This window comes from Eschscholzia californica, unplaced genomic scaffold (assembly GCF_041429995.1).
Source record: "Eschscholzia californica isolate CP2 unplaced genomic scaffold, dmEscCali1.0.p SCAF_6, whole genome shotgun sequence".
NCBI lineage: Eukaryota > Viridiplantae > Streptophyta > Magnoliopsida > Ranunculales > Papaveraceae > Eschscholzia > Eschscholzia californica.
The window spans coordinates 32,584,586-32,611,716 of NW_028238483.1; the positions used below are offsets into that span (position 1 = coordinate 32,584,586).

General features: G+C 35.9%; 4 protein-coding genes and 1 pseudogene across 6 annotated transcripts; all 5 read left to right on the forward strand.

Moving 5' to 3' along the window:
* The first annotated feature begins 1,846 nt into the window (after nt 1-1,846).
* On the forward strand, nt 1,847-3,993 carry LOC147533696 (thiosulfate sulfurtransferase 18-like). Of its 2 annotated transcripts, XM_086648258.1 has the most exons (6): nt 1,847-2,010; nt 2,624-2,713; nt 2,806-2,885; nt 3,064-3,134; nt 3,229-3,282; nt 3,755-3,993. In XM_086648258.1, exons 1-6 carry the CDS (start codon nt 1,994-1,996, stop codon nt 3,845-3,847), a joined length of 405 nt encoding a protein of 134 aa, XP_086504384.1. In that variant the 5' UTR covers nt 1,847-1,993; the 3' UTR covers nt 3,848-3,993. The 2 variants fall into 2 exon arrangements, with proteins under 2 accessions (XP_086504384.1, XP_086504383.1); XM_086648257.1 differs by lacking the exon at nt 1,847-2,010 and having other exon boundaries at nt 2,376-2,713.
* Nucleotides 3,994-5,304: 1,311 nt separating this feature from the next.
* LOC147533697 (cytochrome b561 and DOMON domain-containing protein At5g47530 pseudogene) lies at nt 5,305-6,671 on the forward strand (annotated as a pseudogene). The gene has a single exon (XR_015227714.1). The product of XR_015227714.1 is annotated as a cytochrome b561 and DOMON domain-containing protein At5g47530 pseudogene (transcript).
* A 7,284-nt stretch (nt 6,672-13,955) lies between these two features.
* On the forward strand, nt 13,956-17,932 carry LOC147533698 (26S proteasome non-ATPase regulatory subunit 4 homolog). The gene is made up of 10 exons (XM_086648259.1): nt 13,956-14,047; nt 14,180-14,293; nt 14,507-14,612; nt 14,740-14,854; nt 14,965-15,174; nt 15,297-15,594; nt 16,046-16,181; nt 16,777-16,874; nt 16,959-17,027; nt 17,601-17,932. The coding sequence occupies exons 1-10, from the start codon at nt 14,036-14,038 to the stop codon at nt 17,637-17,639; spliced, it is 1,197 nt and encodes a 398-aa protein (XP_086504385.1). The 5' UTR covers nt 13,956-14,035; the 3' UTR covers nt 17,640-17,932.
* A 2,122-nt stretch (nt 17,933-20,054) lies between these two features.
* LOC147533699 (actin-depolymerizing factor 5-like) lies at nt 20,055-22,640 on the forward strand. Its single transcript, XM_086648260.1, has 3 exons — nt 20,055-20,139; nt 20,238-20,496; nt 22,300-22,640. The coding sequence occupies exons 1-3, from the start codon at nt 20,119-20,121 to the stop codon at nt 22,449-22,451; spliced, it is 432 nt and encodes a 143-aa protein (XP_086504386.1). The 5' UTR covers nt 20,055-20,118; the 3' UTR covers nt 22,452-22,640.
* Nucleotides 22,641-24,121: 1,481 nt separating this feature from the next.
* LOC147533700 (E3 ubiquitin-protein ligase CIP8-like) lies at nt 24,122-25,179 on the forward strand. Its single transcript, XM_086648682.1, has one exon. It carries the CDS (start codon nt 24,233-24,235, stop codon nt 24,974-24,976), a length of 744 nt encoding a protein of 247 aa, XP_086504808.1. The 5' UTR covers nt 24,122-24,232; the 3' UTR covers nt 24,977-25,179.
* Nucleotides 25,180-27,131: the final 1,952 nt, after the last annotated feature.

A 27,131-nucleotide genomic window follows, 5' to 3' on the forward strand; every position in this document is an offset into this window, starting at 1 on the left:
GCTTAGAAGTCTCTAGGTCTCCTAAGGGTATTTTTCTTTGCCAACGGAAATACACTTTGGACATCCTTCGAGATTCTGGCCTTCTCGGAGCCAAGCCGAGTTCATTTCCTATGGAACAACATTTGAAATTATTACCTACAGACGGTACACCTTTAGACGATCCCACTTCATTCCGACGTCTCATTGGTCGACTTCTCTACGTCACTGTAACAAGACCCAATATCGCTTTTTCGGTGAATTATTTAAGTCAATTTATGCAGCATCCCCGTTCTACACATATGGATGCCGCGACTCGAGTGCTCAGATATTTGAAGGGGACTCTCGATCATGGGATCCTCCTTTCTTCTTCTAACTCTTTGACACTTTCGGGTTTTGCCGACTCTGATTGGGCCAGCTGCCCCATTACACGTCGTTCCACCACCGGCTACTTCACAATGCTTGGTGCGAGTCCGTTGTCTTGGAAATCCAAGAAACAACCAACTGTCTCCCGATCATCTGCTGAGGCAGAATATCGTGCTCTTGCCTTCCTTACAGCCGAGCTCCAATGGTTAAAATACCTTTTTCAGGACCTTCGGATTTCCATTCCAGAACCTTTTCAGGTTTTCTGTGACAATAAGGCGGCTATGCATATCGCTGCTAATCCAGTTTTTCACGAACGAACAAAGCACATTGAACTCGATTGCCACTTTGTCCGTGAGAAACTTGAAAGTGGTCTTATCCAGCTATCTCATGTTTGCTCTGCAGATCAGGTCGCTGATATTTTCACAAAGCCCCTTGGTTCTGACCAATTCCAACGGTTAACTTCCAAGTTAGGCTTGACTCAGATTTCTTCCCCAGCTCCAACTTGCGGGGGGGTAACGAAGTAATATTCCCATATCAAACACAAAGGATATCTCCTTCCCAATTCATATTTCCCTATTTGTAAACAATATATTAGTTTCCATCCTTTGTAATTAGTTTCATCCTTTGTAATTTGTTTCATCCTTTGTAATTTGTTTTCCTAATTCCGTTTTATTCAATTATGCTAAGTTCTCTCTTTGTAAATGATATAACTACATGAATACTCAATCAATAAATTTTACCTTTTGATCTCAATTATTCTTGATCCGAATCGTTCTTGTGCAACTACATAATTTTCACAAGATGAGGTGGAGAGAGAGAGAGAGGGGGGTGAAGTGGAGAGAGAGAGGGGGGTGAGGTGGAAATAACTTTTTTTAAATGTTTTAAATTTAGAATTAAGAAGGGTAGTAATGACTTTACTTGAAAATAGGGGGCCATATTTGAATTTACGAAAAAAAGGGGGCCATAAAGGAAGCTGGTCACAAAGTAGGGGCCATATAGGAATTAACTCTAAAAAAATTGATCTCGCGCAAATAAATTTGTTAATTATTATGTATCTCACTTCTCTCTAACTATTAGACAATTTTCCAAAACCTACATATTACGTGATGTTATATGTAGACTGTAGTGATACAAATTCACCTCCATTTCTTTATGTTGCACGAATGAAATGGCTGAAGCCCCCTAAAAAGAAAAACAAATTACAGGGGAGTCACAAGTAGGAAGATAGACTATTCCGACAAGAAATTCTCTTCAGTTGTTTCTTGAAAACAATAATGACTTAAAATCAATGATAAAAATTGTGTCAAATTTTATTGGAGTAAGGTGTCAAGTATTTACTATAATATAGAACACTGATAAGGATATGGAAAAAATGTAATCTATTCGAACCCGTACTAACTAGTGGAATCTTTTCCGCTAAACAAAAAAAATAATCTTGACTCATTCTATCCCATCCTATCTCATCTAATCTAATCTAATCTAATCTAATCTAATCTTGTTTGTTGTCCACTATAGGTGTAGTTTCTTTTCTTATTTAAACACCTAACATTCAATTACAACCTACCCTTCATGTGTCATTTCATCTTCTTTAGTGGTTTTATACTTCTTATAATCAAAATTTAAGATTCAGAAATTTGTCTCCAGAAAAGTCATGGCTTCTCAAATAAGGTATCATTCTTCATTTCAATCAGATCTTTTTCTTTATTTCACGAATAACAGCCACCCAATATGAAAAAACAAATTACAGGGCAGTCAGACAATTTGCTAACCAAGTCATTTGTCGTCATACATCATGAAGGCAAAACAGTGAGTTTGCCCATAGATACACATACACTAGTGTTGTTTTTCCCTAGTCATACTTAGCATCCCATAAAGTAACAAGCAGAAGATATACTATTCCGACAAGAAATTCTCCGCAGTTGTTTCTTGAAAACAATGACTTAAAATCAACGAAAAAAATTGTGTCGATGTTTTTTTCTAATCTAATCTTGTTTATTGTCCACTATAGGTGTAGTTTCTTTTCTTATTTTAATACCTAACATAGTAACATTCAAACCTACCCTTCATGTTTCATTTCATCTTCTTTAATGGTCTTATACTTCTCATAATCAAAACTTCGGATTCAAAAATTTGTCTTTTGAAAAGTCATGGCTTCTCAAATAAGATATCATTCTTCATTTCAATCAGATCTTTTAAGTAAGTGTTTGTATGTTAATAAGATTTTCAAGATTTTATTGTTGTTCTTCTTCTTGTTTCTTCTTTTTCTTGTTCCCGGTGACAGTTCTCTAGAAGTTAAGAGTCTTGTGACCATTGATGTCCATAAAGCTAAGGAATTAGTTCATCATTTCCACCATCAATATATTGATGTTAGGTGAGTACTACCTGTTTCTCTAGCAACTCTGTAATATTTTTTTTGGGGTTTTCAATCTTGATTATTATGCCTTTTAATTTTGGGTGAAACAGGACAACAGAGGAGTATAAGAGAGGCCACATCGATTTTCATAATGCTCTTAACATTCCTTACATGTTCATCACACCTCAAGGTTGTAGTAATCTCAATCTGCTCTTTTTATTTTTGTCGATTAGTTTTGAGTTGGATCTCCAGTAACTGTACAATAGAAATACTACAAAGTTACTTTAGAATCAACTTATATTCCAATTTTACGACTACTTGGTGAAGGGGCATATTGAGAAATTATGTTTATTTATTTTCGAATTTAGGTAGAGTGAAAAATCCCAAGTTCTTGGAGGAGGTATTATCAGCTTGTAAAAAAGATGACTACTTGATTGTGGTAAGCTCTTTATTGCGGCTGAAAATATAAGGTTTTGATGAATAATGTTTGTAATTGGAGTTACCTTAATGTGAGTATTTTTAATGGTGGACAGGGTTGTCAAAGTGGGGTTAGGTCACTTGATGCAACAGCCGATCTTCTCAAAGCTGTAATGATATATCTCAATTTGTCCTTTTTAATTCCTTTCACGGTTTCTTTTGAATTGCTTAGAGGTTCATTATGGGTCGGATTGCTTGGATCACAATATGGTGTAATGGAAATATAGTACGACAAATACATGATATAGTATGGTCTGTTGGGTTGGGTTGGATTGGATCGTGAATAAAATACCAACATGGTCTAATAAAATGACACCCATTATTATGTTTAGAGTACTCAATAGGGACGACAAAGCTATACTGATCGATGTCTATTTCGTGTGGGCTCAGGGTGTGGCTTGACATCTTGTGATGTTTCCATAAAGGACACTTTTAACAAGACAATATGACCATTTTTGTCAATTATCGTGATCAGTATTATGTATAGGATGCATTTGTCTTTCGAATATGTTTCGGGTTTACCGTTGATCTGATATACTTACTCTTACAAATTTGAGTAGTAATTTTTTCTATCATTTGCAGGGTTTCCAACATGTAAGCAACATGGGAGGTGGTTATGCTGCTTGGGTAGAAAATGGTTTGGCTGTGTATAAACCTAACTCTGATGAATTATAAACATTGGCTAGCTACAAGTCAATATTACCCAGACCTGTAATAAAATTCCCACGCAGTGGCCTAACACATATGTGTCTCAAATTTAATGTTTGGCCATGGTTTTTTTTTTTGGTATCTTGTGAATTTTCATAAGGAATGTTTTTCCATATTGCTTTGTTTTAGATTATGTTACTGGAAGGCTTAATTTACAAAAAAAAATTGTTAAACTTTTATATTCTTAAAAACCAACACATTTATATTTTGTTTCGTTAAAAATCTAAACGCAAATTATGAAAATACTTAGGGAACTTAAAACTAAAGAAATTAGTGATCGTTTTTTCACAAAAAAATAAATAAAAGTTATATGGAGTATTAACCAAATTATTTTGTAATAGATAGAACTCTAGTTTTGACAAAATTACCTTTCACATCTATTACTTCTCATTATATGCAATAAACTAGTAACAAATTTCTTTTTAGTTTTACAAATAAACATCCGTCCCATATGAAAATATATGTACTCTTTAGTAATTTTAGGCTAGTCAGGGCACACTTAGAAATGTTGGTTCTACCCATGGTCATTGACAATCTAATACCTGGTCGAACGAAACACAAACAGATTAAGATAATTAACTATCCAAATTGAATTTCAAGTAAATTTGATGAATATATAACATTTGACTTCTTTGCAATTCCATGGTTTACCCCAATTCGGATTCTGATTCCATCGAGTACTATCTCAGAGCACCTCCAATACAAAATTCAAAAACATCTCTATTCGTCCTATTTGTCGAGTTCCAATTGAAATTCTCACTCCTAAGTGGCGAAAATAGAGATCCTCAATTCTTGTACGTCTCCAATGCAAAACTCTAAACTTTTTTTATTTTACTTATGTGGCATAGTTATTTTTGCAAAAAAATTAATTATTTTCGAAATATACGAAGACTTGATTTCTATTGGTTAAAATTTAATATTTATGAGTAATCATGAGTTGGACAATTAGAGATATCTCAAGAAGACACTCTAGAAATAGAACGTTCTTTTGAGATATCTCTATTCCACCCTCGACACATCTTCTTTGAGATGCATTGGAGATAATTTTTTAAGAAAAACTCTCAAAATCTTATGCGGCACTCCAAATTTCTAAAATTGAGTTTTGCACTGGAGATGCTCTTAGTGTTAGGTTGCCGTTTGGATAGGTGGTTTAAGAATTAGAAACTAATAACCAAATTTGGGTCGTTCCTTTCTACTCCAAGTAGAATTATTTAGAAATATAAACTACTAACCAAATTTGTTGTTTCTTGGATCCTACACTTGAACTTGAAAAATACTAAGAATTAGAAAGTTTATTGTCGGTTAGAGATGGGAAATAGAAATTCAACTTGGTTTAGGAAGAAACCTCTAACATCTATATATACAGAAGAACCCCCACTAGAGAATCCATAATACTACTTGATCGACTACTAGCCATTAATAACATGTCTTCTTCTCTGTTCAAATCACCTCTTTTCTTCTCATCATTCATTATTCTTCTTTTCTTTTCATCTTCATCCTCTGCTCAACTACTTCAACAAACTTGCTCGACCTATTCTTTTGGCGATGAAACCCCCCGTGTTTACAACTTCTGCAATGATCTTCCTGTTCTCGACTCTTTCATTCATTGGAATTTCAACCAGTCAACCGGAATTGTTGATATCGCTTATCGACACGCAAACATCACTTCTTCAACATGGGTTGCATGGGCAATAAATCCTACTAAAACTGGTATGGTTGGAGCCCAAGCTTTTGTTGCTTTTCAAGGTCCCAATGGTTCAATGCATGCCTACTCTTCCCCATTGAATAGTTACAAAACCCAACTCCAAGAGGGACCTCTTAGTTTCCCTGTTCATGATATATCTGCAACCTACGCCAATAATGAGATCACTATATTTGCAACATTCCAACTTCCTGACGATAACATTACAACTATAAATCAGTTATGGCAAGATGGACCTCTTCTCGACGGAATAACTCCTGGGATGCACAGTATTTCAGGACCCAATGTTCGATCTTTTGGTTCTCTTAATCTTCTCTCAGGATACATATCAAAACCAACAAAAGGAGGAGCAAGTCCAAGAATTAAACTCAAGAATGTACATGGGGTGGTGAATGCAGTGAGTTGGGGAACACTAATGCCGTTGGGTGCGATAATTGCAAGGTATTTGAAGGGAGTTGATTCCAAGGGTCCGGCATGGTTTTACTTGCACATAGCATGTCAGACAACAGCTTATGCAGTTGGTGTTGGTGGGTGGGCAACTGGTCTTGTGTTGGGTAAGAAATCTTCGGGCATCCAATACGACGCTCACAGGTATATCGGCATTGTTCTCTTTGCTCTCGCTACATTACAGGTCCTTGCAATGCGTCTAAGGCCAAAACCAGATCACAAGTACAGATGCTACTGGAATGTCTATCATCAGTTGACGGGTTATGTCGTGATTGTGCTGAGTGTTTTGAACGTCTTTAAAGGTATTGAGATATTAGACCCAGAGAAGAAGTGGAAGAATATCTACATCGCAGTTATATCGACCTTGGGTGCCATAGCCGTTGCTCTAGAACTTATCTCTTGGTCCGTAATTATCAAAAGGAAGAATGCGACTGCCACGACTGCCACTGAGCTATCAACCCCTGATGTCTTGGTCTAGATTTCACAACTATTTACAGGAGTTTTGATGTGACAAGCCTGTTGGAATTCATGTTTTGTTTCTTGAATTAGATTGCTCTGATTAGTCTCCAACCATTTTGTTTTGATAAAATCAAAAGTGTACTTGAATTACAAACTGAATATACTTAATCTTTTGAATTGAAATCTTCTTGTATTTTTGTATTCTCAATCTAGCTGATATTCTTTATATAATAAATTTAAGTCAAATTGAATACTTTATACGTAAAACGGAAGTAGCATAACGCATTAAAGAGAAGAAAATCGATGAATATGTCCATAACATTTTGAACTCAATATACTTCAAATTATGATTTGAATCAACTGGTGTTCCTATGAGATTAAATCTACTCAATATTTTCTTTATAGTTCAGTCAGGCCAAATACTTTGATAATCATTATTAATTATATCATTTTACATCGTATCATTATTACACCAAAACATGGTAAAAAGAATAAGTATCAAGTATGAACGAATAATTTAGATATTAATGTTACATATCAGAAAATTTATAAAGAATGATCCATCAACTGTAGTTGTGCGGCATTTTCAGTTGGTCGTAATAGAAGATTAATAGGTAGTGGCGCATTCTGCAGGCATGCCCTGTGGGAAGCGTTTAGTGTCGGAACAGTAGTTGTAAATCATGTAGCTTTTCTGCACCCATTTCATCTTACCTTGGTTAGACGAATCCAATTCTTGTGAAAACCATGGATTGTTGGTGGAAGCATCGGCATTGAAGTACCGAGAGGAAGCAGAAAATTGAGCATGAGACCAATCTGTCTTGACTAGACCTCCCCTCGTTGCCCAGTCGTCGTCGTTCCAGAGGCTTGAATAGATCCTCATGGGTTGGTTCTTTGGGTAAGAGACACCAAGATATTCTGAGTTCTTGAATTCTCTGATTGGAGTTCCATCGACAGAGAAGCTGAAATGAGAGCATTAACTAATCATTGTTAAACAACAATATGAATTGATGAACTTGAGGTTTTGGGTTACTTACATGATGTGTTGAGGATTTCAGAGGATAGTGTGGAAATCGGAGGCTGGGTCGAACAATAGATAGAATTGCTGCTCTCTGTTATCTTTTCCTTGACTGAACACATTAGTATGAAGAATGTAGGGATCCCCACTAACATTCCCTAAGAATTCGAAATCGATTTCATCATGGGTTGGTCCTTGAGATGATAACTGCATCAATTTACAACAAACAAGTTAGAACTAATCAAGTTTATGAATATAATAGATCAGTGATGGGTGATGAAAGAAGGTGAGTATTGTTAATGGAGGCTTACATAGTAAGCAGTGACACTGCCGGCGGAGCTGCCAAAGACAGTTGTCCATTGTTGAGCATTGTAAGTTTCTCTAATACTCAGATTTTATTCAATATTAAACTCAAATGAGATTACAATTCTATTTAAAGAGAAACTAAGAGTTTGTTATTAACTATAACAGAATGTAACAGAATTAACTAAAGTAGTTACTAACTAATTATTCTCTTAATCTTGCAGGTGCCTTTAGAAGACTTCTTGTCAGCTGATATATGTGGGCTGGACCTTGACTTAGTCAATGTATGACTACTTGACTTTAGAGGACTTAGAGAAGACTAGAGAAGACTAGGTCAGAAACCCTAGACTCATTCTCTCCTCTTCTGTTCGAGAGTTTTCTGATGAGAAACCCTAGAGTTATCAGCCCCCCTCAAACTAATGGTGAAGAAGGATGATGAATCATGAGTTTGTTCCTCATTTTTTGAAAAAGATCGAGTGGTAGCCCCTTCGTGAAGATGTCAGCGATCTGATCAAGAGTTGAAACATGATGAACAACCACAGTACCATCCATTACTAGGTCTCGAACATAATGGAAATCCACCTCGATGTGCTTCGTCCGAGCATGGAAAATAGGGTTTGAAGCAAGGTATTTCGCACTGATATTATCACAGTACAAAACGAAAGGGTTTTTCATGGAAATCTTAAGCTCGCTCATAAGGTATGAAATCCAAATCACCTCTGTTGCTACTGATGATAAAGCCTTATATTCTGCTTCAGTAGAAGAACGAGCCACTGTGGCTTGCTTTTTCGAACTCCATGAGAGAAGACTTGTCCCTAGAAAGACACAAAAACCACCAGTAGACTTGCGTGAGTCTGGACACCCAGCCCAATCAGAGTCAGAGTAAGCTATTAGGGTTGATAGATCACTAGCAGTAATAGAAATGCCTAACCCCATAGTTCCCTTGAGATATCTTAATATCTTTTTGACTATAATCATATGAACTGATGTTGGCTTGTGCATAAACTGTGCTGCATAATTAACTGCATATGATATGTCTGGACGAGTTAGAGTAAGGTACTGGAGTGCTCCTACCAAACTTCTATACTCAGTAGGGCTAGAAAGCTCATCACCATCAGTTATAGATACCCTCTGTCCACTTGAAACTGGTAGTTTTGAAGGCTTTGAATCCAATAAATTTGCCTTCTGGAGTAGTTGTAATGTATATTTCTTCTGTGTTAAGACCATTTCATGTTTAAGAGGAAAAGTAGAAACCTCTATACCCAGGAAGTATGAAAGAGTACCCAAATCTTTCATTTTGAATGCTGCACTTAGATCAATTATAAGTTTATCTATCAGAGAAGTAGAGCTTCCTGTGAGTATTATATCATCCACATAGAGCAATAGAACTATTATATCAGATGGTAGATGATAAACAAACATGGAATGATCTGTTTTGCTCTTTTGAAAGCCATAGGTATGTAGAAAAGATGCAAACTTGTTAAACCAGGCCCTAGGTGCCTGTTTAAGACCATAAAGTGCTTTGTGAAGATGACAAACATAGGATTCCCTACCTGATTCAGCAAACTCAGGTGGTTGAATCATATAAACTGCTTCATCTAGAGTTCCATGCAAGAAAGCATTTGAGACATCAAGTTGCTTAATAATCCATGAGTTTGTGACTGCTACTGTTAAGACTAGTCTAATAGTGGTTGCCTTGACCACAGGACTAAATGTCTCTTCATAGTCCACACCTTCTTGTTGATGGAAACCCTTTGCAACAAGCCTAGCCTTGTATCTCTCAATAGTTCCATCACTTTTCTGTTTGAGCTTAAAAACCCACTTGCAGCCTAAGATATTCATCTGATTTGTGGCTGGAACAAGTGACCATGTTTCATTTTGTTGAAGAGCCTGGAATTCTTCATTCATAGCCTTACACCATTCAACATGCTTAGAGGCCTCTTTATAGGTAGTAGGCTCAGTTGGAAGTTGAAGGATGGATAGATAGGCAACATTAAGAGTGTGAGGTGATGAAAAATGTGCCACAAAATCAGTAGGCAGTGGCTTATTTTTGATAATACCATTCTTCCTTCTTGTAACAATCTGATCAGTTGTTGGCAACTCTGGATTAGATGGTGTACTAGCTGCTAAGTTAGGTGTCCCTGATCCATGAGAGGGTAGATAACTAGGTTCTGAGCTAGTAGGTGTGCTAGTAGTAATACTAGATGAACCTAGCTCAGGATGGTCAGATGTGGTGAAATCCAGAGAAGGAAAAGGTAATGATATATGTGGTGTTGAATTCTGATCACACCCAGATTGTTTCTCAAGGATGGAAGCATATGGAAAGTTGCTTTCATCAAATGAAACATGTCTGGATATATATAACCTCTTTGTAAGAGGATCATAGCACCTATATCCTTTATGATCAGTGTTGTATCCCAAAAAGACACATTGGATACTTTTAGGACTGAGTTTATCTTTCCTAAGTACTCCCAAATGAGGGTAACAAGCACAACCAAAGATCTTAAAGATAGAATAATCAGGTGTGATGTGAAAAAGTACCTCAAAAGGAGAAACCCCATTTAGAGTCTTAGATGGAACTCTATTTATGACATAGACTGCAGTGCTAAAAGCATCAAACCATAGATGTTTTGGCAAACAGCTGTGAAAAGATAATGTATTGCCTAACTCAGTGATATGCCTATGTTTCCTCTCAGCTTTCCCATTTTGCTGAGGTGTATATGGGCAAGAACTTCTGAAAATTATACCATTTGTGTCCAAAAATGTTCTAAAATCACCCTTTTGAAGTTCAGGAGCACCTTCTGACTGAAAATAAACTATTTTTTCTTTGAGGAGGTTTTCATTTGTAGCTTTGAAATGGGTGAAACATTTCACACTGTCTGATCTTAACTTCATAGCATACACCCAACTATATTTGCTGAAATCATCCAAGAATAAAATGTAGTATCTTGCCCCATTAGGTGTAGAAACAGGGGCTGGTCCCCAAATGTCACAATGTACTAGGTGTAAAGGTGTATTTGTGGTAGTAGTAGAAGTTTCAAAAGGCAAACATTTACTTTTACCCATCTCACAAGATTGACAAAAAGATTTATCATTTGGATTAGATAATAGGATTTTGTTTTCATGATGTAATTGTTTTATGACACCACTATGAGAGTGACCTAATCTGGCATGCCAAGTTGTATATGGTGATGCTACTTGGGCTGTATGAGCTGAGACTGTTCTTGACTTAAACAAGTCATTTTGAACTTCAATAGGGTATAGGTTGTTTCTAACAGGACCCTCTGCCAAGATTTGTTTTGACCAAATATCCCTTATATTGTATCCCCATGGCATAAATTCCATTGAAACAGAGTTATCCTTGGTAAATTTTGAAATGGATAACAAGTTTCTTTTAAGACTAGGAACACATAAGACCTTATGAAGATCAAATACACAAGTAGAAGTAGATAGCTTAGATGTACCTGTACTGGCAATTGGTAAGAAATTCCCACTGCCAACCATTACTGCCTCAGTTCCATTATAAGCTTGAGATGATGATAAATTTTCAGCTGTATGGGTCATATGGCTGCTAGCCCCTGTATCAGCTAGCCAAGCCTTGTCTTTGTGATTCATAGAATCAGAAGTATGGGAAATAACATGACATTCCTCATGAGTAAAGAAAGGATGACAGTCTTCAAAAATGTCATCAAGTGAGTGTTCAATAGCAGTATAACACTCCTCAAATACATCAGCATCTGTATCTGTAGATATTTGTTGATAATTTTGTTCATAAGTGGAAACAATGGCATTGTTGCATTCAAGAAGAGATTCCTCTTCATAAGGATATGATTTTGGCATTTCTTCATTACCAATATTACCATTTTGATCCTGTTCTTCAGTATAGTATCCTGACTGTGGTTTATTTGGTTTGTATCTGAAATAGCAATCAGTAGCAACATGACCCCATCTTTTGCAGATTCCACATGGAACTGTGGTGAAATCAAAGTCATCAGCTCTTTGATTTTTTGATTTATTGCCTTGGGTTTGTGAAATAGAACCCTCTTTTCTCACATAGGATTGATTTCTATAGAAATTTGGGGATGGTTTGTTCCTTTGAACAGAAGAAGGAACAGTTCTTTTTACATAATAAACCTCATGATCACTTTCTTTTGCTAATAACCATTGTTCATGTTGGATAAGTCTGGATTTTAGTTGTGCTAATGATAGGTGTTCATTATGAGCCCTAAGAGCAATGGTGAATTGATCATAGTCAGAGGATAGACCTTGAATAGCCAATCTGACTAACTCTGAATCATTTACCCTATCATGAACAGAAAGTAAAGCATCTGAAACTTGTTTTAATTCCCTTAAGTACTCAGAAATTGAAGAATTACCCTTTTTTATACTCTGTAATTTTCTTCTTAGCTGATCTTTTTTTTATTCTAATCCTTCATTGTTTGTGATTTCTAAGTAGTTCCAGATTTCTTGTGCAGATTTCAATCCATAGATGTCATAATAGATAGATTTAGAAAGTGTACTTTTAAGATAGGATTTGACAAAACTTTCCTTACTTCTCCATAAGAGAAAGTCAGGATTCACCTGTTCTACTCCATGAATAATCTTGATTTGAGGAGGTTCTTCAAAAGAACCATTTACAAACCCAATGAGTTCATAAGTATTCAGCATTGTTTCAACTTGATCTCTCCACATCAGAAAATTGGAGTCATCAAGTTTTTCAGTAATGAAACTAGTTACAGAGGAAATAGGTGGGAGATTACCTAAATTTGCAGAAGCCATGATGAGAAAGAAAAACCTTGTTGAAGAAGAGCACGAAAAAACAGTAAGTAAAAGATCTAATTTGACTTTGATCTTGATATTACTTTGATATTGATCTGATTTTACTTGATATTGATGATTTTACTTTGATGTTGATCTAATTTTACTTGATATTGATGATGATTTTAACTCAATTTTCATCTTCTTGATGTGATTTTACGAGATATTGAGGATGGATGAGAGATTGATGATGGAGTATTGCTGAGAAACCCTAATTTGATCTAACCAAGACTGCTGATACCATGTAAGTTTCTCTAATACTCAGATTTTATTCAATATTAAACTCAAATGAGATTACAATTCTATTTAAAGAGAAACTAAGAGTTTGTTATTAACTATAACAGAATGTAACAGAATTAACTAAAGGAGTTACTAACTAATTATTCTCTTAATCTTGCAGGTGCCTTTAGAAGACTTCTTGTCAGCTGATATATGTGGGCTGGACCTTGACTTAGTCAATGTATGACTACTTGACTTTAGAGGACTTAGAGAAGACTAGGTCAGAAACCCTAGACTCATTCTCTCCTCTTCTGTTCGAGAGTTTTCTGATGAGAAACCCTAGAGTTATCAAGCATCTTACCACAACCATCATCCCCAGTTATGTCGAATTGTTGATCTACACTAGCAGCAGAGGCAACTATAAAAGTAGTAGTTAATAAAGAGACCAACAAGAAACATACATAAACAGAAGTACTAATATATGATTGAATCGATGAACCTAGCTTTGAGAGATTGAGAAGCTCAGTAACTTAGAAGTTGTGGGAAGTAAGTTGAACTGGGGTAGATGTTTGGTATAGGTGCAGGCACCACAAACACAAACATATCTAAGCTTATTTAGTCTTTCATAATGTTCCAAGCAGAAATGTGAAAAGACCCGAAAATTGAGAGCCCAAATGGTGATGTAGCCGACTCCAATTGGTCAGACTATGGGGAGAGACAAATTGCTTGACCAATTAGAGCTAGCGACATCACCATTTGGTCAATGGTCGGTCCCAATTTTCGAATCATTTAACATTTCTCTCTTCCAAATGTCATTTAGAAACTTATTTTTTCAGTTTTTGTTTTCGATAAGTTGTTGTCTAGATTGTGATAATTTATACACAAATATTTTTTTATATGCAATAAATTTTCTCCAACAAGAGAAGGAGTATGAAAGTTGGTTTTGGGTCTAGCACTTGCTTTCCCTTGTACTCTCTACCATCTATCTATAGGCGCTTCACGTAGGCAATTGCATCTAGGTCCACGACCCATACTACTAATTGGGCTTCAAAATTGGAGGCGCTTTTAACACTTACCCTTCCTAAATCCTAATCGAAAAGGAAACACCTCGACTATTTATTTGTTTCTCGGTCTTCTTTCTGAGTTATTTCTTTCTCAAATCTTTCTTCGGTCACACTCCAAAACTTCAAGAATGGTTCTCGAGGTTTACAAACGAACTACCTTGTTCTTCTTCAATACTACTAAGATTTCAATTTGGTTTCTATTGCTTACGTTTCTATGAATTAGGGTTTTGATTTGATCTGATCTGATTAATTGTTTTGTTTTTATTCATCAGGCGACTATGATATGTATTGATAACTCTGAATGGACGAGAAACGGTGATTATTCTCCGACCAGATTTCAAGCTCAGGCTGACGCTGTAAATCTCATCTGCGGTGCTAAAACACAGGTGATTCTGAATAACCTCTTTCCCCCAATTTTATTGGTTTTTGAAGTTTAGGTTATCAATTTAACTGTCTTTTAGGGTTTGATACAAAGTCCGTGATTTGCTTGGTAGTCTTTATACAATTGGGTGCTCGAAAAGTTTCAATTTTGAGTAGGCATTGTTCAGTTTGTTTGTTATGATGTGATCTAAGATTAGGAAAGTTTGATTGTTTTGTAGTCAAATCCTGAGAATACAGTTGGAATTCTAACAATGGCTGGGAAAGGTGTTCGTGTATTGGTCACCCCTACCAGTGATCTTGGCAAGATATTGGCTTGCATGCACGGTTAGTTCTTTTGCAGTTCCCCTTTAAATTGTTATTGAATTAGCGCCCATTACTTGTTTTGTTTAGAAAATTATAGAGAATGTTGTACGCCGAAAGCCTGAAAGTTTGTTTTTCCTTGGGTATTTAGGGTTAGAGGTAGGTGGTGAGATGAACATGGCTGCTGGTATTCAGGTAGCCCAATTGGCTCTTAAGCACCGACAAAACAAAAAACAACAGCAGAGGATTATAGTGTTTGCTGGAAGGTAACTTAATATATTATAGTCTTCTTAAAAGGAGGAAATATATCGTAACGTTTTCAAAAGTTGACTACCTTCTCTTTTTAATATAATTTCGCTTTCATTGTGTGGTTCAGTCCAGTGAAATATGACAAGAAAGCATTAGAAACAATTGGAAAGAAGCTAAAAAAGAATAGTGTAGCTCTTGATATCGTCGATTTTGGTGAAGATGATGAAGGAAAACCAGAAAAGTTGGAAGCTCTCCTTGCTTCTGTAAACAATAGTGATACGAGCCATATTGTTCATGTCCCTCCAAGTGCTGGTGTTCTTTCTGATGTCCTTATAAGGTAAAATTTATATTAAATATAATGCATATTTTTCAGTTCAGTTTCCACTTAAAGATTTTTTGTGCATCTCATATTAATTCTGGTGCGTTTTAAGTGATATATTTCCTTTTCCTCGTTTGCAGCACACCCATCTTCACTGGAGATGGCGAAGGAGGAAGCGGTTTTGCTGCAGCTGCAGCTGCTGCTACTGGTAGTGCCGCTGGTTATGATTTTGGTGTGGATCCCAACTTAGATCCTGAGCTTGCTCTTGCTCTTAGAGTCTCCATGGAGGAGGAAAGGGCTAGACAAGAAGCCGCTGCAAAGAAGACAGCAGATGATGCTTCTAAGCAAGGTCAACCATCTAATTCACAAGATGCAACTATGACTGAAAATGCTGGATCTACTGCTGCTAATGATGAAAGCAAAATAAATGACCAAATGGTTCGTTCTTTGCTTTAGGTTGAAGTGCTTTCTACTTTGTGATTTTCTTAATATACTTTTTAAGGACACATATTTCATTAATATTTGCTCATAAAGAACAATGGCCTTTACATATGCGTCGTAAGTTTGTGACTGTTATGCATGAAATAATAATGTGCCATAGATATCAAAAGAAAATGTAGAAAAACTGGAAAACCCCTTGTTTAAGTTTATTTTTCTTTTGATTTGATCAGAAAAACAGATTAAAGAGAATTATGATTCTGGTGTTACTTTAAATATGTGCTCATGAAAAAAATGTGTCCTCATGAAATGTCATAAAGTTGCTCAATCTTCTGTTTGTTTTATAGTTGACACTCTCTAGATCCTTAACTTCTTAAGGTGATCCTTAACTTTTTAAGGTGCTCCTGTTATTGCTCTAAACCAGTTTTCCATATTTTGAAATTTGTATCAGGATGACGAGTCGGCATTGCTAGCCCAGGCCCTTTCAATGTCCATGGATGACCCAATGTCTAGTCTTTCTGGCAGTGCATCAGTAGGGGACACAGATATGATGGAGGCGACTACAGAGGATCAAGAATTAGCCATGGGTGAGTGTTCTATGTCCTGCAAGTATTTTCGTTTAGGACTTGCCAATTTGCTTTAACCTTATACCATGCTGCATCATATATTTTATTAATCGATCATCTTAGAAATTCTCCTGTACAGTACATCTACCTTCGCTATCCATGTACGCCGTTATTTTGTTGACCTTTTATGTGTCCACAACTTGCTACAATGGAAATGACATCCGGAAGTCGACGTAAGTTGTATAAGTGCAAATGTGTAATGCTGATAAGAAAATTTGCTAGTTGGCCACCTCATATTTGAAATGGTTGTTGTTTTTTTCTCCTACGGTGAATGTAATGGTTGATATTGGCAAAACCTACATATAAAAAACCAATAGGATTTCATTTGGTGATCATATTAAAGAAGCAGTTTGATCACTGAAGGAACTTTCGTGTTTGACCAATGGAGGATGTAAGTAAACACTGCTTGATTGGCATATACTCTGTCGAAGTGATCTGGCTCCTTTAGAAATTCTGTTCCGATATGTAGACTTGAACCCCTTCGATTAGAACTTTTATTATGAAAATTGTTTTATAGTTTCTCATATGTCTCCTTGTTGTTGCTTGTTTTATGCAGCCCTTCAAATGTCTGTGGAGGAAAATGCAGGTAACCAGACTGGGGGAATGAGTCAAGTGCTAGGAGATCAATCATTTATGCAATCCATCATCAACTCTGTATGTACTTTAACTGCACTAACCAACAAACTATATTATTTTTGCTTGCTTTCAACATCTAATGGTGTATTTCTGATGTCACAGCTTCCTGGGGTTGATCCAAATGACCCTTCTGTGAGAGATTTGCTTGCATCTCTTCCCGGCCAAGGAGAGGTGAGTCTTAAAAATTAACTATTACATCTCTATATAAATATAATATATGTTGCTGAAACTCAATAGTGTAGAAGAAAAAAGTGATACCACATCTATTGAAAAAGATAACATAATAGTCTTTTTTTCACTTCGCTACATATATAAAAATATTCAAGTGTTCAACAAACAAGAAATATAAATTTTCTTACGTTTTATGTTACATAACCTTTAATCAATGCTTGTACGTTTTGTTTTTGTTAGTAGATGTGTATGCCACGAGGCCAGAACAGGCCGAATCGCCTTGACCGCCTCGAGGCTTACGTATCTACTGAATTTGAAAACTTGGATTAGTAGTCATTGGACTATGGTCCTGAAGAGTGCGAAATTGGAGCACACTGCTCCCTATTTCCTTATATGAACTTTAAGTTCTTTAGTTTATGATGTAAAGATTAAAGCATGCTAGTAAGATGATGTACTATTTTGCCTTGTATCTTCAGGGATGATCTATTTCTTACTTGCAATATGCTTAATACTTCGTATAAATACTTTTCTGTACATGAATAATTTATTTCATTTTTGCATGTTAATTATCAGCCCAAAAAGGATGAAGACAAGCCACAAGAGGAGAAATGATATTGTTCGAGGCTTCGAGCTGCACGTGCCGCCAGACACCCTAGGCCCTAAGAGGTTTCTCAATGCAATATTCAGTGATTTCCCCCTACCCTTAGCGAGCGTGAAGTTATCTCCAAAACTTTGATCCTCATTGACTGAAATTCTAGAATTGTTATGCTTTTGTGAACTTCATATCTTTGATCTTCGTGATGTTATTTAATGCAAACAAGGAATTTTAGAATTTATGTTTATGAACCCTTGAAGCTTTGTATTGCATTCTGTTTGATATTTATGGAAGTCCGGTTGTCATTAAATCTTTTTAAGATTAGTAATTAGGTTATAATCACATTCCCGTTACCGTATAGTTAGACCAAAACTGTCCTGAGCACTACAACATTTGTTCGTAAAATTGACAGAACGATAGTTCTACGGTTAAAAGTAAATGTTATCTGTTGATTAAATTGGTCTAAAACTCTAGAAGCTAAAGCATAGCCAACATAGTTGATATGGTGAACATTGCCGATGTTTCAATCTACGGTTTTATGATTCAAGACAGGTTGCTACGTCCCTACATGTGTAAAAGGGGTAAATTATTTTGTAAATTATTTTCTGTGTCCAAAGAAAATAATAATATTATTTATGTAAAATTGTAGCATTGTTTTTATACTTTAATACCGAAATATAAAGTCCTAACTGTTTAGTAAACAAGATATTAATGATTTTGTGATGTCTAAGAACTCAGAAATAACATGCGACTTCATATGCAAACATTTTAGTCTCTGAGTTCAGGTACGCTCTCCTCGAGGCACTAGGGTCTTCTGTTTGTAGGTCTTCAAAGTTTTAAATTTTTTGGAATTGATCACTGACGAAGAATCGAATGCGTCTTTAGTAATTTGGACAGTGTGAAATACATCAAACAAATGACATATATAGAGAGAGAGAGTGAGAGGTAGAATAGAAGCTGGCAAGGGACAAGCTGATATTGGAAATCAGATGAGGAGATGATATTGTCTAACCTGTATGTATCCTACTTGTTACTACTTGAATTAGTAGTAGTTAAATTATGAGAGAGAGAGAGAGAGAGAGAGAGAGAGCTACTTGAATTAGTAGTAGTTAAATTATGAGAGAGAGAGAGAGAGAGAGAGAGAGAGAGAGAGAGAGAGAGAGAGAGAGAGAGAGAGAGAGAGTCATATGGGCACTGATTGAAGTGTTTGTTTTCTTCAAAAATGGATCTCAGCCAGGAATACTGGTGGACACACTCTACCCATCTCCCCACTTCCTCTCATGTGGTACATAATCTCTCTCTCTCTAGATTATCAATCTATCTGCTACCATCCTTGTCTCCCTCTCTCTCTCTCTCTCTCTCTAGATTATGTCTCAGCAACTGCTCACAGAGGACAAACACACACAAATAAGGGGGAGAAGACGGACGGACGGACGAACCCTGCTTTTTGACCAAGTTCGTATAAGTTCCAAAAGTACCTAACAAATGCAATGGGAATTGAAACTTTGACAATTCATTTGTCTAATTAAAAGAAAAAAGAGAGGGGACACTTTAATGTAAAAGGAAGCAACACAAATTAGTGGGCATCCAATTCCAACCTCTAATCAAATGGTTCATCTTTCCTTCTTTTTTTTTTGCCCCCCTCCCCTTATGTGAATGTGGATCTCCCCCCGTTATGTGAATGTGGATAACATTACTTTCTCCTATGTGTTGTATCCCGTAAATTCTTAGTACCTTGTACACAAGGCAGAAAAACCATAGTATGTTATGTTCTAGTACAAACGTCAAAAATTTACTCAGTTTTCTGTTGTTTAGGGAATTCTTTCGGTCATACAACCTCGTTACACTTTTGTTCATAATAAAAAGATGCTATAAAATAATTAGATAATGACTTAACATGTAAGACTCTTGTATCACTCCTATCATTATGTCTTATTTGTTTTTAGGCCTACAATTTTATCCTTTCAATTATGAAGGTGTTTTGGGGAGGTGGAGATTGAACCAAGACTTGACATACAAGTGTTTTCGATGATAGGGGGACTCCCTGGGCATACTCCCCGGTGGACTCCCCCTCACAATGACACGACCATTTTGGTCTTTTCACAACTTTTGTCAGACTGAAAAGACCAAAATAACCTTATCCTGTGAAAGGGAGTACACTTGTGGAGTATGCCTAGGAGTCCCCAGTTCATTTTCCTATAAGTTTATACTACCAAAAAGATTGTCCATTCCCCCTACACATTCCTTTGTATTAAGTAGATGTTTAAAAAGGTCAAAACAGTCAATTAACTAAGTACTAGTGTAATATTATTAGAAGAGAAGCAATCACGGTAAATCCGTAATTGATATGAACACCAATGGCACTTTCACTATCTCCATCACTATATAAATACAAAACAATTTACTACTCCTGCCGCACTCACTCTCTCTCTCTCTCTCTATGCCCACTAGTAGTAACCTCACAAATTAAACAAAGTACTGTAGTATTCTTCAACCATGGCAATGGCTTTTAAGATGGTAATTAAACCTTTCTATCTCTCTCTAGATCTCTTTCTCTCTCTAGAAATTCTTGTATGTAATGTTTAAGGGTTTGTGTTTTATTGAATATGATTTAGGCGACGACAGGGATGTGGGCAACTGATGAATGCAAGAACAAATTCATGGAGATGAAATGGAAAAAAGTACATCGTTATTTAGTTTTCAAAATCGATGAGAGATCTAAATTGTTAGCCGTTGATAAGGTTGGTGGACCTGGCGAGAGCTATGATGATCTTGCTTCTTCTCTTCCAGATAATGATTGCCGGTATGCTGTTTTCGATTTTGACTTCGTCACTGATGATAACTGCCGGAAAAGCAAGATCTTCTTCATTGCATGATTTGACTCTCTCTCTCTCTCTCTCTCTCTCTCTACAATTATTAATTATCACTTTTAAATTCAATCGATCTAAGTGGTTGTATTTAGTCGGTGTGGGGATGTCTTATATATATGTCTGAGAATTTTTTCTTGTATGTGGAAGGCTATTTTATCATGGTCACGGCTTTGGGGAATAAAAATTAATCTCCGGGGAATAAATTCTCTAGGGAATTCATGTTTTTTTATACATTCTCCGGGGCATATTATACATTAGCCCAAAAACTCACTTGATCAAACATTGCTCCCTAATCTTCATCTTCTCTATCACCTTCACTTCCACAACTTCATACCACCATCATTTCCGCCACCATTTTCACCTCTTCTATCTCCTTTCTTCTCCTCTCTCACTAACTGTTATCTTCTCTTTCGGTCTCTCCCTCTCTTTCTTTCATCATGGAATAAAGACATAGTATGAATCATTTCAACACCACAGGCAGAAGGCATGGTTGTAGTTTCGTAACATCCTACAAGTTTCAGAAAGAGCAATAGAACACGATGAACTCGCTTGTTGCGGGCGAGAAGAAAGTATCTAGTGACTCATGAATCTTAATAGGGTCTTTTAGGTTAACATCATTTTCTAGGGCGAGATCTACAAAGTCCCCTTTTCTAAGCATGCATGTAGTATTTTAAAGTGTAAGTAGAAATCGGTTCATCTGTTAGGGTTTGACATCTACTTTAAATTAATCATCTCTAGAGAGATGAAAAACAAATATAGAATCATAAGAAGAAACCATTGCCCCTTTTTGAGATCAGAATAAAACTGGGTTTTCAAAAGGATTTAAAATTAAGGAAGATGGGGTAATAAACCTACCTACATAATTAAACATTAAACTTGTTTGAACCCATAAACTTAGACGAATTGAGACGACAACAGCAACATCCATTTTCTCTCGAGTGGAAGAAGACAAATGGGTTTTCTCGTAGTCAGTTTTTTAGAGAGAGAAAGTATGAGAAATGGAGAGAGAAAGAGAGGAGAAAAAGGAGGGAGAGAGAGAGAAACAAAAAATTGGTGGTTGTGGTAGTGGCGATGACAGGTAATTGTGGTGGTGGTGATCGGAGTTTGTGGGTGAAACTAAGGTGAAGATGAAGACTAATGACTAAAAAACAATTTGACATTGTTTTGGATTAAAAAATAAATATGTTCTCTAAGTCAAGTTTTAACTGACTGAATCTTTATTCCCTAGAGAATTTTTTATATTCCCCAAAGCCGCGACCTTTATCATTCACATTCACGTCTAATTTATGACCCCAGCATCTTCTTTTAGATTAAACAATTTGTAAAATTGCATACTTGTATTAGAGTGAAAAAGTCAAAACTGGTGGGCTGACACCAAGTTGAGGGGTTGAGGAAGCCCGTCACAATATGTTGAGAGTGGAATCCATGGATGTGCAAGGTTCGATTTCCAGAGGAAGTGAAATCCATGGTTTATTTAATTTAGGTTATTAAAGATACAAATAATGTACTAGTTAGATAGACTTTAAGCCGTTTATTTTATTGGGCTTTAGGCCCATTTGCTTCACGGTTTAATTTGTCGATTATCGTGTTTATCACATCTTTGATGTATCAAATGCCATTGTAATGAATTTCCTAGTCACTTTCCAGTTGAGTTACTTTCCCTCTATATATACACTCAACAAGCCATCCTAGTCGGGCAACTTAACTCATCCGCTCACTAGTAGGGTAGAATATCATCATTGTTGAAATCTTTCCGTAATTTTGTTATAAAATTTCCTATTATTGATAAGTTGGGTTTTCATTTACAGGTCTCCAGCAGGATCAAGGATTAGGGCAAAAATGTTGTATGCAACATCAAAAGATGGAATAAGAAGAGTGTTAGATGGGGTTCATTATGAAGTCCAAGCCACAGATCCAACTGAAATGGGGATTGATGTCATTAGAGACAGAGCCAAATAAATTCTAGTAGTATTAGTTAGTAATATAATTAAAGGTTCCTAATCTTCACCAATAATTACAGGAGACAAAGTGATGTGAACATGTGGATGGTGGACTTCCTATTTCCTGCTGAAACTTTTCTTGTTTAATGTAGATCTCACGCTACCCCCCCCTCATTATTGTTCTTAATGTTGCTTAGTTTTGTTACTAATATAAATTAATTTACTACTAATACTATGTGACTGAGGAAATCATCTTGGTGGTAGTCAATACAATTAGAAGTCCACAAACAAAACTCAGAACTCTGTTTATAATAAGCTTTCATTGAATAAGCATCAGGGCCACCACTAGCAACCCCACAATTAGCAAAAATCGTAATTATAATATGTTCTTTCATATTAAATGGACCTGGGTTTAAACTAAAACCCCAACCAAAAACTCTAAATTCCCTCTCTTTGGTTGATTTGTTGTCATGAGTTTTCCAACTGGTAAAACCCCACTTTGCATCGAAGTTGTTGATATCGTTAAGGGTTGTGATCGACAAGTAAAGAATGTATTCAGAAACATCAAATCGTACATGTACTTAAGCCCAAAACGCGTGCTTGGAAAGCCATATCCGGCGTAGACGGGTCGTCAGTTTGCGGTACTACCAGTCTTACTTCTTTGATTGGACTCTTGTCATCTTCATCGACGATCGAGCTTGGACATATGGATGATGAAGGAGGTCCCAAGGTAAAGTCTAAATTTAGGAGTAGAGTAAATCAAAGGTCACTTGTATCACCAAGTGATGGAGGTGAGCTTTACCCAGGTTAGTTGACTGCGTGCGTATAGAGATTTTGGGTCAACGATCATAGACCCGAGTCAAGAAAAGCCCCATTTGCTTATAATATTTTGGTCGGGTGCTTTTAGCCACACCCAAAAACTAAATCGCATCAATGGTTGCTCAGCGATTCCTTGCTACCGGTTGTGAGAATATAATATATGAATGTATGTGGACCGCGACACGAGCAAATGAACTAGATTGCTCCTCAACCAATTTGTTATATCAAACTAAGGAGTGTACTATGTAATCTGAGCTTCAAGTGTGTGGGCCTTACGGAAGGTCAATTGGATTGTTGGCTCGCTTACGGGTACGAACTACTAGCCGTTCGTGGAGTCTAATTGTCCATTTGCCCGTTTAGATAGGTTACCCATTGGCCAAAGAGGAAAAAGGCTTACTATAAAAATATTGCCCAAATATATTGTCTTTAGATGGAGAGGATAGATTTCCGTGAGTTTTTAGCAAGTCAACGCACGTTTCTCAACACTCGGTTGTGTGAGTGATTGATAGTGTTGAAATAAAGTCCAAAACTCTGGACATCCCAAATTCAATTACCTCATTAAAAGTATGATATATTAAACTTTGAGTTATTAAAAATATAAATAAACTAGTATAGTATCTTTCCAAAAAAAAAAAAAAAAAGCAAATCAATTATTTTGTAAAAGAAAAGAAAATCAATTATGGACAATCTTATACTTAAAAGGAAATTTAAAAAAGACAGAAAGGGTTCTAAGTTAATTACACATACAATTGTGTGAAAGATAGTAATTGTAATATTTTATTCCTAATTACTAATTATCGACAACTCTATTCAGTAGGTCATCTATATCTCCAAATCAAATTGAAGTGTTTTAAATAAGTGGAAACCCTTCGATTTTTAATAAACGGTGATTATCCGAAATTGATTAGTACTATCAATATTAACAGATTATATAAATCGAAAGAGGAATCTACCTTCTCTCTCCGATTCCTAACCCTAACAATGGCGGAAACCCAACCTCAACAACAAAACCCATTAACATCTGAACCCTTACAATACTGGTGTTATAACTGCAACAAAAGAGTTTTTATCAAAACCCTAGCAGAAAATCAACATGATATCATCTGTCAAGAGTGTAACAATGGATGTGTTGTTTCAATCACCACCACCATTGCTCCTCCTGATAATCCAATACCGGCTCCTCCGCCTAATACCCAGAATCAAGAATCCCCTACACTTCAATCTCTTCCACCGTCTTCTGATCCAGTACCCAATAATCAAATCGTAGAAGAAGATCATAATGCTGCAACCGTACGGACACTTGAAGGGACACTCAGGCGTTTAAGGGGTTTACGAGATCGGGTGATGGTTCAAATTGGGTATATTGGAAATCCACGAGATTATCTTGATGAGCAAGGATACCAAACTTTTTTGCAGAATTCAATTGATAGTGATGAAAATTCAATAAGAGGAGCTCCACCGGCATCCAAAACAGTGGTAATGGAGTTACCCACTTTTGAAATCAAACCCTCTGAGATTGATTTAGAGTGTGCAATTTGTAAAGAATTAATGAAAGTTGGTGAAAAAGCAAATAAATTGCCTTGTGGTCATGACTACCATGGAGATTGCATTGTTCCTTGGTTAGGGTTGAGGAATTGTTGTCCTGTTTGTAAGTTTGAGCTTCCAACTGATGATCTTGAGTATGAGGAAGAGAAGAAGAAGAAGAAGAAAATCAACAAGGTTTGATGTCGATTTCTTTTGGTGGAACTTCAAGTTCATGATTTGTTTTTCTAGTTAACAACACAACTCATAATTCTTAGATTTGTTTTTCATTTTTTAGATTAGGAATAGAGAGAACAAGTAGTATTTGATTTTTTAGGTCTCTCTATTCATAATGGATATAAATAGTTTTTATTGCTAATTGAGATTTAAAGAAAAAGTTTGATTGAGTAATTTGTCATTACAACGACATATCGATACATTAAACATGTGATGTGATGTGATAAGCACGATCACTCTTACTAGAATGAGTCTCAAGCTCAACTAAATTATGACCTATAGTACGATGAGATTACTTCTTCTTTTTTTTCTTTCGGTGAGATACAATGAAATTACTTATTTATATCTTTTATATTCCAAGTTCAATAATCATGGAGATTATTCCCGCTTAAAAGTTGAACGTTTATGTCAACACCGTCAACTACTTGGACAACAAACTAATAACTTCATCAAGTAATCAACTTGCCTAATTCTTATGCATCTTCTCATTAAAGATAAATGAATAAAGATCAAATAGAGCTCACAAATGTGATTATTTGTTTTAACAATGCATACTAAATAACTAGTAAGCCCGTTTAGAGTTTGATACTGTGAAGACTTAAAAGTCATATCAAGAGAAAAACACAAGGTCTTTCGAAATCAAATGGAAGTCACCAATTTAGAATTGGTTAATTTGAGGCATTGGAAAATTCCCTATCTACTCTACATAAAATTAAATTCAATGACTCTAAATTAAAGTTACTCGGCAGCCAACCTTCCTCTTTTGATTTTGATTAACTTAATTTGATATACGGTATAGGGACTTGTCTTAGTGTATATATTGGGACTTAGTAAAACGACATTGATTTTTTTTTTCTTTTTGCAAGGACATTGGTCGCTTTAGTAAATAGATATTTTTTTCAAAAAATAAATAAATAAATCATCATATATCCGCTTTAGAAATACTACTATATTAAAACTACTTTAATACTTAAAATCAACTCACTAAAAGATAAAATATTTTAAATAGTTGAATTTTTTCTCTATGGTGATAAAAGGAAACTCAAATCAAACTAATCCTCACGGGAATCGAAGTACAAAACTAAGAAAACAAAATAAGAAGTCTCCTTTAAATAAAACGATATTCTGGTGAAGATATTCCTCCATTCCCCATAGATATTATAGACATCGTAGGATTTTCTCCAAAAACAGTTTAAGTTGAACTAGTTGAGATGTTAACTAGTGCAAGATAATTTGGTTAACTAGTTAAAATTTTTAAGATTAGTAAAGATACATTTGTTGAGAATAGGTGCATTTGGTTTACATACATAACGGAGAGGAGTTTCCCTAGCATATCGTATCAATACGATGTAATAAGTCTAATAACTGTCGAATTTAAATTCTTACATAAACAAATCGAAAGTCCACGTAAACGGGTCGAAAGTCCACCTAAACTACTAAACCAATGTCCGGCTAAACTACTGAGCTAATCCCATCCAACCACTTTAGTTTTTTAAGCAGGTCAACTTAGGGATGTCAACGGGGCGGGTTTGGGACGGGTTACCTCTTTCTCAAGTCCGCTTCGTTAGTAAACGGGTTTTACCATTCCCGTCCTAATAGTTAATCGGGGCGGGTATTTAATTACCATACCCGTTCCGATTAGAAATTACTTAACCATTACCGACCCGCCCCGCCCCGTTTAACATGAAACGGTGCGGGGCGGGTCGGATTTAAACATAAATTTCATATTTTTATTTCAAATAAGTTAGATTAATCAAAATAATATAAATATTATAAACAAAATTTTATAACATTTTGTTTTATCAACTATAAACACTACAACTTATTACATAATATAAAATATAAAATAGTTAAATTGATGATATAAGATAAAAAGTTTTAGAAACCTATTGTATATATAATAATACATAACATATATAATGGGGCGGGTTTTACTACCTAATCCCAAACCCGCCCCGAACCCGGTAAATGGTTTTATCTTCATACCATTACCGTCCCATTTAATAAACGGGGCGGTAAAACCCGTTCCATTAGGGGCGGATTAGGGAAAAAACCCACCGGTTCGGACTAAATTGCCACCCCCAGGTCAACTATACTCCATATAATATCATTGTATGAAAAA

Coding starts and splice junctions, on each gene's coding strand:
- LOC147533696 (XM_086648257.1), top strand. CDS start 2,490: ATGGCTTCTCAAATAAGATATCATTCTTCATTTCAATCAGATCTTTTA. Junction 2,886..3,063: donor CATGTTCATCACACCTCAAG/GTTGTAGTAATC, acceptor TTTCGAATTTAG/GTAGAGTGAAAAATCCCAAG. Junction 3,283..3,754: donor CAGCCGATCTTCTCAAAGCT/GTAATGATATAT, acceptor TATCATTTGCAG/GGTTTCCAACATGTAAGCAA.
- LOC147533698 (XM_086648259.1), top strand. Junction 14,855..14,964: donor ATTATAGTGTTTGCTGGAAG/GTAACTTAATAT, acceptor TGTGTGGTTCAG/TCCAGTGAAATATGACAAGA. Junction 15,175..15,296: donor CTTTCTGATGTCCTTATAAG/GTAAAATTTATA, acceptor CCTCGTTTGCAG/CACACCCATCTTCACTGGAG.
- LOC147533699 (XM_086648260.1), top strand. CDS start 20,119: ATGGCAATGGCTTTTAAGATG. Junction 20,140..20,237: donor TGGCAATGGCTTTTAAGATG/GTAATTAAACCT, acceptor AATATGATTTAG/GCGACGACAGGGATGTGGGC. Junction 20,497..22,299: donor CAAGATCTTCTTCATTGCAT/GATTTGACTCTC, acceptor TTTTCATTTACA/GGTCTCCAGCAGGATCAAGG.
- LOC147533700 (XM_086648682.1), top strand. CDS start 24,233: ATGGCGGAAACCCAACCTCAACAACAAAACCCATTAACATCTGAACCC.